This window comes from Lepidochelys kempii, chromosome 5, assembly GCF_965140265.1.
Source record: "Lepidochelys kempii isolate rLepKem1 chromosome 5, rLepKem1.hap2, whole genome shotgun sequence".
NCBI lineage: Eukaryota > Metazoa > Chordata > Testudines > Cheloniidae > Lepidochelys > Lepidochelys kempii.
In genome coordinates, this window is record NC_133260.1 from 74415642 (window position 1) to 74430614 (window position 14973).

Below are 14973 nucleotides of genomic sequence, written 5' to 3' on the forward strand. Positions count from 1 at the left end.
AGTGGTAGTGTGCACAGCACTGTGTCGACGGGAGAGCTCAGAGCAGCTACACAAGAGATCTTACTGCAGCACAGCTGCATCGGTACAGCTGTGCCGTTGTAAGGTCTCTAGTGTAGAAATAGCCTAATTCATGCTCTGCATACTTCCCTGAGGTTGAAACATACTTTCTCTGTTTTCTTTTTCTTACATGATTGAACCCTCTTCTGAGAAAACTGTGAAGGGCAAACTTTTCATAATCTGTTACTTTATCTACATTATTTTGCTAGGTTATAATATGAGAATAGAGCCATGATATTGCTATTATCTCTTTGTTCCAGTATTCTTAGTCAGACCTATTTACAAGAATTGATCTAATGGTGAATTTTAAATATCCTTTCTTCAACTGTGTGCTGGAATATCTGTCCTCTGACCCAGAAATAATCTTCTTTATTATGTTTACTTTTAAGAAATATACACGGTTTCTCAGCTAATGAAATTCTGAAAATTTTGTTTAATAGATATGTTTTTTTCCTTTAATGTCCTCCCTTCACCTGAGAAATTTCAGAAAAAGAAATAATATGAAACAGCCGCAGAAATTTTTTTCTGACCTGGTTTAGACACTTTTAATTGATGCTCAAGCCTCAAGTGAAAATATGAAAGAGAGTTTAATTCACTTAACAAGGATGACGAAGGAAGTCTGCATTCAGTGTTATACTTCATTTTGACACAATTCTGTTCACATTTTTAATGGAATTAACTCATGATCTATGTACCCAATACTTCAGATTGTATTAATTTCTATTTCCTTTTTTGGTCTTCACACTCTTTTTTTAAATACAGCATTTTAATACCAGCAGTGGAGAGGCACTGTGACATGAGATGATTCTGGTGTTTTGAACATTCTCCCTTGTTATGTTGTCCATTCTAAACTGACATATAAATAGTATTAGAATTTATTTAAACCAGGTTTTTAAAAATGGTGCCTGAAAATATTCTTTGATTCTAATAATGTGGATATGCTTGAGAACATAATTTTAAACACATACTTTTAAAATTATTACGCTTGTCTGGCCAGGCGCAAGCCACATGTAAACCATTTGAGCATGAACTGTTTTCAGACTGTTTCTGTCTTGCCTTGGAATTAGCTCAGACGCTTTTACTGAGACTGTCTTGCCCTGTTTCCTTTCTGACCAGACAAAGCGTTATACCGGTTAGGCTGCAGTTGATCTGAAAAATGGGGACAGCTATCATTGATTCTTTCGAGTACAAGCACTGCCTGAGTCTCACCAACTTCAGCACTATTACAAGGATCAAGTTTCACAAGACAAACTGTTCTGAACAGTTTTGGCCGCATGTGAGCCAATTTTTTTTCATTATCTGGACTACTGGTTTCTTCTCCATTTGCTTTATTTCTCTTTAATAAATAGTTGTTTTTTCAAAATAATGAAAGGGAAATCCCAGACTATTTGTTCTCAACAGTATAAGACATGTTCCTTATAGGATGTGGTACATTCCTCACAAGATCTTATGTTGTACTGTGGTCACGTGAAATCATTCAGACGTGTTAAGGGCAGTGTTTAGTGTTCTTTAACTTGGTACCTTTAACCTATTTCGTTGTCCACTTCTCGTTTTACTGTATCCCAGCCCTATATATTGGTGGACTCTCAAGGCACAATTAGTATTATAAATAGAGGTAGTTCGGAATTTTTCATAGGAATGATTTTCCCATGGAAAATGCCCTATTGGGAAAAATCAAAATTTTCTGTGGGAAAACTGCAATTTTGCCAAAAAAAAAAAAAAATTCCATTTTCCATTGGAAAAATATAAATAATGGTTCCCCTGCTGCCCTCCTGGAAGGCATTTTTGTCAATTTCTCTTTCACTACATGAAATTGAGAAGAGCCTTAAAGGCAGGCAGCCAGGAAACTGAAAAATTCTATTTCAGTACTGCTGGAAAAGGATTTTTTTTCCCCTTTGAGTGGGATTAGGATTGATTCTTCTCATCTTGGCAATTGAAGATTCCCAAATGTGCCCTATTCCAGTTTCCCAAGAGTGTAAGTTGGTAGCAGCAGAGAAGACACATAGGTTTCAGCCCTCAAGAGTTCTGCGGGTTCAGTATGTGAAGGCTGCATTATGGGAGCTGCTGTCTGTTTGCTCTGAATTCTAATATGTAGTGTGCACTGGTCACTGGTGGAGATTGTATATATGGCAGAATACTGTATGAAGTCTACATTATACTTTACCACTTGTACTATTTCTGTTTTGCTCAAAAGAGAGAAATACCCCTATGCACTGATCTAGTGTTATGGACTTGAGGTATGTGGACTGAATGGTGGGGAGAGATTAAAGTCAGATTTGGACCTTTGGGTTTTACCACTACCAAAATATTCAGTTTAGCTTTTAGGCAACTCACACTTTTGAGGCTGCTTTCCTAAATCTGATGCATTATTTACAGATGAGTGCAGATTTCTGCTAAATGGCTTATTTAAATGCACCATTAATGGACACCTCTTCAGCTTCATCCATTTCAGCACTGTGTATCTTTACTTCATTTCAAAGCTTATTTTACTTAAGAAGCCACTACACCTTTGCTGATTTACTGGTTGTGCTCAGATAAGGATTTTACTAGTGTTTGTAGCCATTTACAGTATACTGTTGTTACCATAGGATGTAATGCTTGTACCATTAATGCTTTTTTCTGTTTATGAACTGTCCTATGAAATAGGATATCTAAATGAGTCATTTGTTTAATAGGTCATGTTCATTTATTGTTATTTTTTAATCCAGAACTGTTGCTAAATATTTTATGCAGAATGGTTCAGAATTTCTATTTACATTGTCTCTTGACATATACCTTATTACATAAGTCCATTTGCATTTTGCTGCTTCAAATGTGTGTTAACAACAGTGTGAATGTGGTTCTGATCTGAAAACTGATTGTTCAAAGCCACGTTTTGATTGAACAGTAGGTTCTCTTTGGTGATGTCACAATAATGAAACTGTGAACTTAGAATGTTGCATAGATAGGATTTCAGATCCAGGTAGAAAGAGGAAAATCTCTAAATCTGTCATGCTGAATGGATTTTAGCACAAAGAAAATTGGAAGGAGGGAACACTTTACCATACTTTTGTCCACTTAATATTTCACACTTTACCATACTTTCATCCACTTAATATTTCCCTATTGAAATGAATAAAATAACTATTCATCTTAACTCATGTTAGGGTGTTTATATTGCCTTTGCAGCAAAAGCCTCTAGATTACATCTCCCCTGCATTGGGAAGTGCAAGGACTGTGATTGGAGCTAGTCCTTGTTCAGGCATAACAGGGAAAGCATGGAGGAAAGCAAAGTCCTGGACTGAGGATCTTACTGTGGTGTGGGAAAAGCTGGTTCAGGTCTTGTTCCCTTAATGTTTTTATTTTTTCCACTTAATAAGCTCTTTGAGTCAGGAACCCTCTTTTTGTTCTGTTTTTGTGCAGTGCCTAGCACACTGGGGTCGTGATTCATGACTAGATTCTACGAAAATACAAATCGTGTTTAGCTGTACCACACCTAGCGTGACTGTAATGGAGGGGCAAGAGGGTTTCAGAATGCATTACCCTGCCCTGACATTGCCCAACCAAAGCAGCTGACTAGTGTAGGAGTCTGCTTCCACTTCCTGAGAGATCCTAGTCATCAGCCAAAGTGAGAGAGTATGACCCATAGCAGTTCAAATATTGGGTGACACAGATGGCAGGAGACGATGAGTTTTGGGGGGATGTATCCATTTATGTTGAATGCAGGAGAGAATCACTTGGATGAGCTCCTGGAAGGGCCTGTCAGTAGTTTGGGAAAATGAGTTTGTCATCCCAATTATATGACTCAATATGAGACAGTGGGTTTATAGATTGAGTGATTTGCTAATATTCTTTGGCCTAGAGGTTGCCATGAAAGTAATCTGTAAGATTAGGTTTTGAGGCCTATGTTGATTCCATGGGAAGGCAATTAAGGTGCAGAAGTGCACCACTGAGAGTAGTTGTAGAACCCAGGAAAAGCAAAGATGTTAGCTGTAGGAGGAGCAGACAGCTAAAGTGTTGAGAGAGAGATGCAGCTATCCATGCGCTTAAAAAGTTACGTTGCAGTTTGATTTTGCTAGGAGTAACGCCAGTGTGTTGCTGTTAGTGGAGAAACAAGAAGTGTCACTAGAGACATATTAGCAAGTATGTTGTTCCTTGTTTTTTGGGGGGTTCATCTTTGTAAGTGGAGCAGAAAACAGTCTTTCCCTCCCATGAAACATTTCAAATTTTTGAGGAAAAAAAATCACCCTGAATTGGGATGAAAGATCAAAAAGTCAAAATTTGTCATGGGAGGGAAAGATTGAAAAAATTCCATTTCTGGAATACCGGAGTGGAATTTTTCAGCTTCCTCCCCATTCTGCCCAGTTCTGCAGATGGGTGACCATGTCAGCCATGGAAGTCGTCGTCCCCGCCCCTCCAGCCCATCCCTAATTGTATGGGTAGGTTAGGGGGAAAAGGAAGTGGAGGGGCAAAAAGCCACCATTGTTGAGTTTATGTATCCATGATATTCTGGTGTGGTCCGTAATAGCTGAGGTAATTAAAAGTAAACTTTGAAGCAAAATATTCAGAAAAGAATCTAGAGTTAGTGTTGCATTCCTGTGAGAGGGGTTAAAACCTTGTAAGAAGTTTTATGACTCTTCCTTTTGGAGAGTAGGAACTTGGAAGTTGTCAGTTTGTGCATTTTCCCCTAGTCTATTCAAATTGTAATCCAAATTTATATTGGACTCCAAAATTTTTACTTATGTCATCAAGCAACTTGACTTGTACCTCTTTTCAGTTTGGGTCATGGTGTGCCCCCAAGACCTATTCTACTATGGTGGTGGATAGTTCAGGTCTAAAGCATTATTTGTGCTTGTGCTTTTAATCATAGGTGGTGTCATTAGAGACATATTTAAAATGGATATTTAAAAATATAGAGGTGCACGGCTAGTCACAATCTAACCACTGTCATTTTCCACTCTTGATTGAATTTTTGTCAGTGGCTACTTTGAATTCTCTTTCAGATATTAACTGCTTGTCCCAAAGATAATCAACCATGGGTTTGTAAAGGTCGAATGAAAGTTTACTAATCCCCCTTTTGAAGATTCCATCAGCGTTGAAAACTAAGCTTGGGATCCTTAGATCCTAATGTGAGTATTTATTGAGCTGCTGTAAAGTAGATTCTACATTCAAAGCGGGAAGGACGGTATAGTGGTAAAAACTGGGGACTGGAAGTGAGGAAAGCAGGATCGTATCCTCTGGTCTCCCACATTTCTGTAAATGTTTGGTTATAATACTGTGTAATTCACTGCAGTATGTAATACATATTTGAGTTTTAAATAAATGTATGCAAAAGTGAATAAGGGCCTAGCAGAGTTGGAATTAATTTTTGGATACTGTACCTCACACTTCTTTAAATGTCCAGTTAATGTACAAGCTTACTAATACCAGCTTTCTCATCTATTATATTTTGTAAACCTTTCAGTAGAACTGCAATATCAAAGCAGGAGGTAATTATTGTTTGGTTATTTTGAGACCTCCTCAAGAGTTCATGCAGCTTTAAATTGTGGTCATATGTTGATAATTTTGAAGTCCTGTGTGAAAAATAAGAATTTACTGCAGGGGTGCTTTCTCTTCCACATTATTAGAGAATCCATGTTCTCAGAATTGAACTCTGTTTCTACTTTATATCTTTTGTAATCAATTTTAGTCAAAGCTGAATAATTAGACATTTCATCTTCTCTTGCAAATTTCACTGTCTTTTGGTGATGGCTGAGGACTTGGTATGTCATATTCAAAAGGGCTCTAAGTCATTGTGGTTAGAACAATCTCCCTCTTTTTCATTCCTTTTAAAAACATTTTTGGCTGAATCCTATGCTGTGGCTTCATTAAACTGCTAGGCTTAGCTTCGTGTGTTGCCTTATTAGGTTAATATTTGATTATACTCTTTATGTGAACAGTGCACCAGGAACAGAAAAGTAAATCTTAATTATCTGAATGTTTTTATTGTGTTACATTTTTACATAGTGTACATCCTTCTTGATATATTTAATTATAATGTGAATTTTGCCACATCCTTGCACTCAGACATCAGGACATGACCATGCAAATGTATTTCCCACAGGAAATCTACAAAAAGCACTGTCACTGATTTGTTTATTACTCCCTTCCTTCTCTCTTCTAACCTGCAACTGGACGTCATCACATGCTAGCTTTTAAAATCCATTTGTTTTTTTAGAAATCAGAATTAGCTTTGATATCCCTCTAAAATTACTTAATCAATTAAGAGATTAACTACCATTTCTGAATGACCTAAAAAGTATTGTTTTTTTACTGAGTGCTGTCAGTGTGTTTGTACTATACCTAAAGGGAGACATACTCTAAAGTAGAGAGACAATACAGTCCAGATAAGATTGGCAGTTCTGGGTGCCACATTTTAGGAAAAATGTGGACAAATTGGAGAAAGTGCAGAGAAGAGCAACATGAGAGTGTTATTGATAGCATTGTAGGCAATGAGAAAACACAAGGGAATGTAGGAAACTCTTTCTTTAAGTTCTGATCTTGTTTTTAGTGTTGATACGTTGTGACTTTGTGACCTTCACTGTCCCTAAACAAAGTTCTTGGTTATGTTAATTATGTCTACAGTGTTGGAGAAATGTAACTTGTGTGGCACTCTTGTAGATATTGCTGTACGATGGTATCATGGCCTAAGTTTCAAAAGTAACTAGGGACTTTGAGTTCTTCTGCCTTTGGCTGCCAACTTGAGATACCCTAAAGGAATCTGATTTTTAGAAAATGCTGAACAAGGCATCTTCAGAAAACCAGGCTAATTTAAAGTGTCTCAAATCACTGATACAGTTTGTAGATGACAAAAAATTATGGAAGTGGTTACTAATGAATAGGACAGGTCACTAATTCAGAGTGATTCGATCACTTGGTAAATTGGGTGCACACAAACAATATGTATTGTAATATGGCTAAATGTAAATGTATACATCTAGGAACAAAGAAGGCAGGCCATGCTTATAGGGTGGGAGGTTTGGTACTGGGAAGCAATGGCTCTGAAAAAAGATTTTGGGGTCATGGTGGTTAATCAGCTGAACATGAGTCTGATGCTTTGGCCAAAAGAGCTTGTCATAAATATAAAGGGAAGGGTGAGGCCTCATCTGGAGTACTGTGTCCAGTTTTGGGCCCCACACTTCAAGAAGGATGTGGATAAATTGGAGAGAGTCCAGCGAAGGGCAACAAAAATGATTAGGGGACTGGAACACATGAGTTATGAGGAGAGGCTGAGGGAGCTGGGATTGTTTAGCCTGCAGAAGAGAAGAATGAGGGGGGATTTGATAGCTGCTTTCAACTACCTGAAAGGGGGTTCCAAAGAGGATGGCTCTAGACTGTTCTCAATGGTAGCAGATGACAGAACGAGGAGTAATGGTCTCAAGTTGCAGTGGGGAAGGTTTAGATTGGATATTAGGAAAAACTTTTTCACTAAGAGGGTGGTGAAACACTGGAATGCGTTACCTAGGGAGGTGGTAGAATCTCCTTCCATAGAGGTTTTTAAGGTCAGGCTTGACAAAGCCCTGGCTGGGATGATTTAACTGGGAATTGGTCCTGCTTTGAGCAGGGGGTTGGACTAGATGACCTTCTGGGGTCCCTTCCAACCCTGATATTCTATGATTCTATGATTCTAAGGGTAAACCCCTTTGAAATCCCTCCTGGCCAGGGGAAAGCTCCTCTCACCTGTAAAGGGTTAAGAAGCTAAAGGTAACCTCGCTGGCACCTGACCAAAATGACCAATGAGGAGACAAGATACTTTCAAAAGCTGGGAGGAGGGAGAGAAACAAAGGGTCTGGGTCTGTCTGTATGCTGGTTTCTGCCAGGGATAGACCAGGAATGGAGCCTTAGAACTTTTAGTAAGTAATCTAGCTAGGTATGTGTTAGATTATGATTTCTTTAAATGGCTGAGAAAAGAATTGTGCTGAATAGAATAACTATTTCTGTCTGTGTATCTTTTTTGTAACTTAAGGTTTTGCCTAGAGGGGTTCTCTATGTTTTTGAATCTAATTACCCTGTAAGATATCTACCATCCTGATTTTACAGGGGGGATTTCTTTATTTCTATTTACTTCTATTTTTTATTAAAAGTCTTCTTGCAAAAAACTGAATGCTTTTTCATTGTTCTCAGATCCAAGGGTTTGGGTCTGTGGTCACCTATGCAAATTGTTGAGGCTTTTATTCCAACATTTCCCAGGAAAGTGGGGGTGCAAGTGTTGGGAGGATTGTTCATTGTTCTTAAGATCCAAGGGTCTGGGTCTGTAGTCACCTAGGCAAATTGGTGAGGCTTTTTACCAAACCTTGTCCAGGAAGTGGGGTGCAAGGTTTTGGGAAGTATTTTGGGGGGGAAGGACGCGTCCAAACAGCTCTTCCCCAGTAACCAGTATTAGTTTGGTGGTGGTAGCGGCCAGTCCAAGGACAACGGGTGTAATATTTTGTACCTTGGGGAAGTTTTGACCTAAGCTGGTAAAGATAAGCTTAGGAGGTTTTTCATGCAGGTCCCCACATCTGTACCCTAGAGTTCAGAGTGGGGGAGGAACCTTGACAGAGCTAATGTGATTCTGGGGTACATGAACAGGGGAATCTTGAGGAGAAGTAGAGAAGTTATTTTACCTCTATATCTGGCATTGGTGTGACTGCTGCTGGAATACTGTGTCCAGTTCTGGTGCCCACAATTCAAGAAGAATGCTGATAAATTGGAGAGGGTTCAGAGAAGAGCCATGAGAATGCTTAAAGGATTAGAAAACACGCCCTATAGTGATAGACACAGAACTCAAAATCTATCTGACCAAAGAGAAGGTTAAAGGGTGACTTGGTTATAGGCTAGAAGTACATACATGGGGAACAAATATTTAATAATGGGCCCGTCAATCTAGCAGAGAAACATATAACACAATCCAATGGCTGGAAGTTGAAGCTAGACAAATTCAGACCGGAAATAAGGCATACATTTTCAATGGTCAGAGTAATTAACCATTGGAACAACGTACAAGGCTCATGGTGGATTTTCCATCGTTTACAATTTTAAAATGAAGATTGAATGTTTTCTAAAAAATCTGCTCTAGGAATTATTTTCGGGAAGTTCTGTGGCCTGTTATACAAGAGATCAGACTGTACAACCACAATAGTCACTTTTGGCCTTGGAATCTATGAAGTTGGGCACTGCAGATCACTAATCACATGTGATAATTTAGACCTTTATATCTTTCATCCTGTTGTTATACACAGTGCATCTTGAATATGTAAGCTACACGTACAAGTTTATACCAATCAGATAGTATTACATATAGTGTGGTCAATATTTTGCAGGATCAGGCCTTTATCCAATATGGGTAGAATGCACCTAAGTGCAAAGGGCTCATGCTAGGGTTCTCTGCACAACTTCTGCTTTACACAGTAGCTGTACAAAGGTTATATGTCTCCCTCTGTGTATATGGGATCTGGAGATAAACTAGATAAAATATTTTAAATAGTTATTACAATGGAATTCTGCAGCAGAATGCAGTGCAGCAGTAAGACCACATACTTCTACTTTGCAGAGAGTGCTAAATTTTCCTAGAAAGAGATGGTCTGCTATCAGTACCAATTGCTGTATGTTCAGTGCTTTTATTGGGAAGAAGTCTCAGAAAAAAGTATTATGCTTGAACTCTGCAGAAAGCTATAATATCATAAACCGTCCAACTTCAGGCAGTTCTGCACTAAACAAATGCCAGTAAATTTTCAGAACGAGTTACCTAATATTAAACTACTTGCGTACACAGGGTCTAAGCCATGAGTATGTTCAGCAAAGTCTTTGTTTTGTTTATTAATAGGTTTATGAAGGTCTCTCTTTTCTAGAAATTTTTCTTCACATTGGCAACTATTCCATTCATGTCTCTGCAACCTATAACTAGAGTTGCTGCAGTTGAATCTAATGGGATACAATAAGGTCTCTAGCTAATACTTTGCAGCCATTTGATAGAATTTTAAAACAGTGCAGATACGCACAATCAGGAAGGCCAATATTAATATACAGATTTTTTTTCTAAATTTAGTAATTGGATAAGTATAATTTTTGACTCTGAAAGCTCAGTATCATGTATTGATTTCCCATTCTATATAGATTTTTATATCCTTTAACTCTTTTTCTCTGTGTAGTGTCTATATTCCATGCTCTTTCTTCTCCTTTCTCTCCCAGCCACACAGTCTGCTACTGTTGAGCAAAAATCAGACTTAAATATCAGACATTATTTTGTGACACAAGATCTCATGAGACTGCACTTTCTTAGAATATTATCAGCATATTGATGATGGAAAGACCACAAATGGAACATTATCATGGTATTTCTGTTTATTCACGTATGGGACATAATATGAGTATTGCCTGTGACAATATTAATTTCCACAAAAACTCATTACAAAAAAGTTTTGTGGACCTGCTTTATTAACATTACAACTCAGTTGCTATCAACACAGTCACATACTGCAAGCTGTAAGCACTGTATTAAAGACAAAGAAAACTTCTCTGTTCTTAATTAGATTAACATTTCTGGATGTTTTAAATAATATGCATCATATCTCTTAGGAGAGGGAAAGAGGTGCAGCGGAAGAGTAAATCTGGGTTTACATAATTAGTGTGTGTGGTTAAATACTGTTTTTTTTTTCCTGAGCCTGCCATTAAATTCAAACTAAGAGTATGAAATGTAAATAGACTATCCAATTGTCCTTAAATTGCACTGAGCTAAAAATCTGGCAAATGGTAAGGTCTTGTGAAAAAGGGGGGGGAGGGCGGGCAAAACCACTATGCATAGCAGTGAAGTAAATTTGATCACAAACTGGTTGTCAGTAATAGCAGATAATCTATAGCACCCTACTTTTTATAAATACTTATTACTTTGGACTTATTAATACCATGTTAAAATCACTGTCTTTTAGAACAGAGAAAATCGCTCTATCTTACAGAATCTGTACTTTCAGGGTTGGTAGAGGAAAACTCACAAGGGAAAGCATTGTACCTCAGGTTGCCTTTTTTTTTTCTTCTCCCCCCTTCATTTAAATGCCTAGGTGAGAGGATATAACTCTCTTCCTGACACTTAGCAATATACTGACATTGTAATGATTAGCCAAGACTAAATTATTATGATAAGTCAACATCTACCTTTAAGCAATACTAGAAACTTATTTCAACTGCTATTCCATTTTTTTCTCAGCATTCCGCAGGTATTAAAAAAAAAAGTTTTGTTTTAAAAAACCTGCTTTAAAATGTGAGATGGACAGGATCTATTTAGATTACAATTCTACATTTACAGAAGACTATTCTGAGATACTCAGTTTTGGGACAAGAAGGTTTTTTCAGCCTCCATTCCAGTTCAGTCCTTGGTCATAACTGAGACTACCAACAGAGAGTGCCATTTGTTATAGTGTTGTTTTTCAGGTGTGTATACCTGACAGCTTGGAAATAGACTAAAATCACCCACTCATTTAACATAAGCCATTGAACAGATGGCAGCCATTTTCAGTCATTACCAGGCTTGTCCGGATTCTAACCCTTTGGACATTAATGTAGTGTACTATTAACTAGAGATGTATAAACCTTCTGAAGCATATTTTGAAACATTTGTTTCAATAAAGTCTATTGTAGCTGCTTGTAGCAGGCTCCAAGGAGACCCCTGGCTGGAAAGATGCTACAGGGCACCCTACTAAATTACTAGGAAATTGGGGACAAAACCAGTACATTTAAAAAAACCCCAAAAAACATTTTCTTTGGGCCTCCATTCTTGCATTGGGATTTTGCATAGAGAAGGCTAGCACAGGGAACTTTGAGTAAATTCTATTACCTGGTCTGTCACTGTCTGAAACTCTGATCCCTAGCCATGTCAATTAGGCCAATTCCTTCTGCCATTTTATTTAATTAGAAAATTCACCTTAACTTCACTGGGAACAGGATTGGATATATAAACTCTTTTGTGCTCCATTTTACTAAATGGGTAGAATAACACTAACATATCTCACCAGTTGTTGATAGGCTCAGTTAATTTATTGCTTTTAAAGTGCTTTGAGATTTTCAAATGCAAGCAATGAAATGTTGTAATTTTTCAGTGGGGAAAACACATTTTGACTATAAAAACTTCCTTTCTTCATGAAAAATCAGCATGAAAAGAACCAAAATATTTTCCTTCTGTAAATATTGCAAAAAAAATGTTTTTTCTCTGGTTTAGCCACCAGTGCTAACTTATTTAGGTTACAAACACCTAAAGGCAGGGACTGGATTTCCTTGTCTTATACAGAACTAGTTGGTGATTTTAATTATTATATATTAATGATAATAATGATTAATGATATTCATACCATAGGGAAAATATTTTTAAACATGTCTTTCCCCTAATCCAGATTCACCTGTTGCTCAACCAAGTGTTCGCTACTTTATGAAAGGAAGTAAAATTCTCTTTCAAATTATTACTCTTACATATAGAGGGGAAATTGATTTCAGCAGTAAAGAGATGCAGAAGAGAAGGTGGAGAGAAGCTGCGCTAGCAGGCAAGATGGTTTGAGTGGTAACTGGGAATTAGGATAGAGAAAATTCCTTACTATTACATTGTAAAATATATCTGTTCTAAGTCAGAGCAAATAAAGTTCAGTATAACCCTTTTAATAGTGTTCTAACATCTTCCTCTGAACCTGACACTGGAACTGTTTGGCAGTTTCAGGCAGAAAAAAAACTTATTGGGATTAGTAACATGACTGTATTAAAATCACACCAAGTTTTAAAGTAACCCGGTATGCCAGTAAGTAGCTTTTATCAAAACTAAGGTATTACACAAATACCCAGGAGATCAACAATTTCAGAATCACAGAGAAATGGAAGAAAGTTACAAAGACATTTTACAAATCTGTTCAGATTTCTATGTTAAATTTTCTCCAGCTGAAATTAATTCTGTCCTCAAAAGAAAGACATGAACTTTGAAGAAACAAGCTCCTTGGTATAATATACTCCTCCTACTTAATCTTTTTGTCCTCGTCATATTAAATATCTTGAACATGGCAGGTCTGGATAAATAAATGTATCTTCAAGAAAACTTTGTCTATTCATCGTTTTTTCCTGTCCTAGTTCTTTGTTCCACAATGACTGTGTTCTCTGCCTATTCCTATATCCCTAAATCCAACAACGGGGAGAGAGTGTTTAACCTTGACTAAATAAACTAAAGACTTCAATAACAACAAAGAAAATATTCCCAACCATATTATTTTACTAGTTCAGTAACAGACACGCAATTAAGTGTGTTTGATGTGTTGTGGTTTTAATTTTTTAAAATGGGGTCTTTGTTGATGCCTTCTGAAAACCGACCACCCTGTTTCAGTAGAGGAAATGCCCAGGAACTGAAACAATGATACCAACTCACTCTAAATACAAAACAGTTGGAATACTTAAATATAAACAGATAAGTGGAGACAACAAGCTTGAACAAAAATGCTACAGATAAGACATTAAGTTCATCTGTATAGGACTAAGTGTTTCAGTTTGCAGTGGGTGTGACGTTGCACCCCATATGCTTTATGGAAATATACTTATGAAAGTAAATATGACACAACTGGAATATGTTTTATGCTAGATATGCCATATAACATATATCTGCAAAGGTTATGATCTACTGGATATATTCATCCTATTTGTATGCATGTATCATTTTTGTATTCGAAGTTATGAATATTGGCTATGTACTTGTTTAATTTTAAGTAGCCTCAGTGAAGCAGTTGGTCAGCTTCCTGAGAAAAGACTATTCTCAGTAAGTGCCCAGTCAAGAAACACTTAAGCTAACAATGAACTTGGAGATGCCAATCCATGTCTGAGCTTTCCCGGGAATGTGGCCTGGCTGGTAAGCAACTCAGTCATGCATGGCCTTGTGACTTGCCCGTGTGACTCCAAAAATCCAACTTGGAGCTGGATTCTGAATAGGAGAGAGGAGGGAGTCTCCATCCACAAGAGAAAGTCCATTTAAGCCCCTGGGAGACTCCTCAATTTTGTTTTCAGCTGGCTCAAGAGAGAGCCTCTTCACCCCCACAGGATACCTGAAAGAAACTGGAACAAAGGACAGTAACCACAGGGGTGTGACTGATTGCTGGGCCCAGACTAGAAGGATACTAGTCTCTAAAAGAAGGCATGCTCATTCAAAACGCCCCCGATTTTCCTTAATCTCTTAGGCCAAGTTCATGAACATTACCAAATGTCACTGAGGACTTCATTTTTGGTTTTGTTATTAATGTTTTTCATAGCTCTGATTTTACTCCAGGATGAAATTCCCTTCCCCACCCCAACCTCCCTAATTAGATGATCTTGGGCACTGAGCTTAGTGAAGGATGGGGGAATGGAATCTGTCACCAATGCTGTTGTTGTTGTTGTCCCTTGTGTGTGCCATGGAGGCAGGTCTCCATCCTGGCTCCAAATAGATCTGAACTGAGGGTTGAGTGAACATAAGGGGAAGGATTATATGGATTCAGTATCCCTGCATCTCTTTGCAAATAGGAAGCAGTCAGGAGCTGCAGCAGCTATCCAACCTATAACCAGTCAGGAATACTGAATATACCATAAACATGAGCACTGTCAGATTCTGAGAGAAAGAAGACAGGTAGTTTTCTAGCACAGAAATCTACCTCTCCTATGCTTCAAAGGGAAATTCTTACTGGCATGATAGAATTGAAGGCAATTTGAAGTTTAGGCACCAAGGACCTCTGTCACAAGTGCACTGACTATACCCATATGAGTCACACAATTGAGGAAGACATGTTTTCATTTCACTTGACCATAATTGGTTTTGTTTTTATATGTTCTTTTCCTGCTTTGCTGGTCCTCGGTTTTTGCATTATTATCCGAGCTGGTCAGAAAAATTGTGGCAAACAATTTTGTCAGATTTCAGAGTAGCAGCCATGT

The 14973-nt window shown here is 37.8% G+C and overlaps 1 protein-coding gene across 7 annotated transcripts in view; it reads left to right on the plus strand.

Moving 5' to 3' along the window:
- The window catches only part of COMMD10 (COMM domain containing 10), a 160515-nt gene that overhangs the window by 122008 nt on the left and 23534 nt on the right, over positions 1 to 14973 (plus strand). For 2 of the 7 annotated variants that reach the window (XR_012159013.1, XR_012159015.1), the window contains exon 6: positions 1174 to 1333. The exons of 4 other annotated variants lie outside the window; for them this stretch is intronic. Coding sequence is in view for 1 of the 3 variants with exons in the window: in XM_073344756.1 (XP_073200857.1) it covers positions 5040 to 5105 (66 nt within the window). In the remaining 2 variants the exon portion in view is untranslated. Of the gene's footprint in view, positions 1 to 1173; positions 1334 to 5039; positions 5166 to 14973 lie in introns of those variants that run through there. One more of the 7 variants, XM_073344756.1, reaches the window with a different exon arrangement.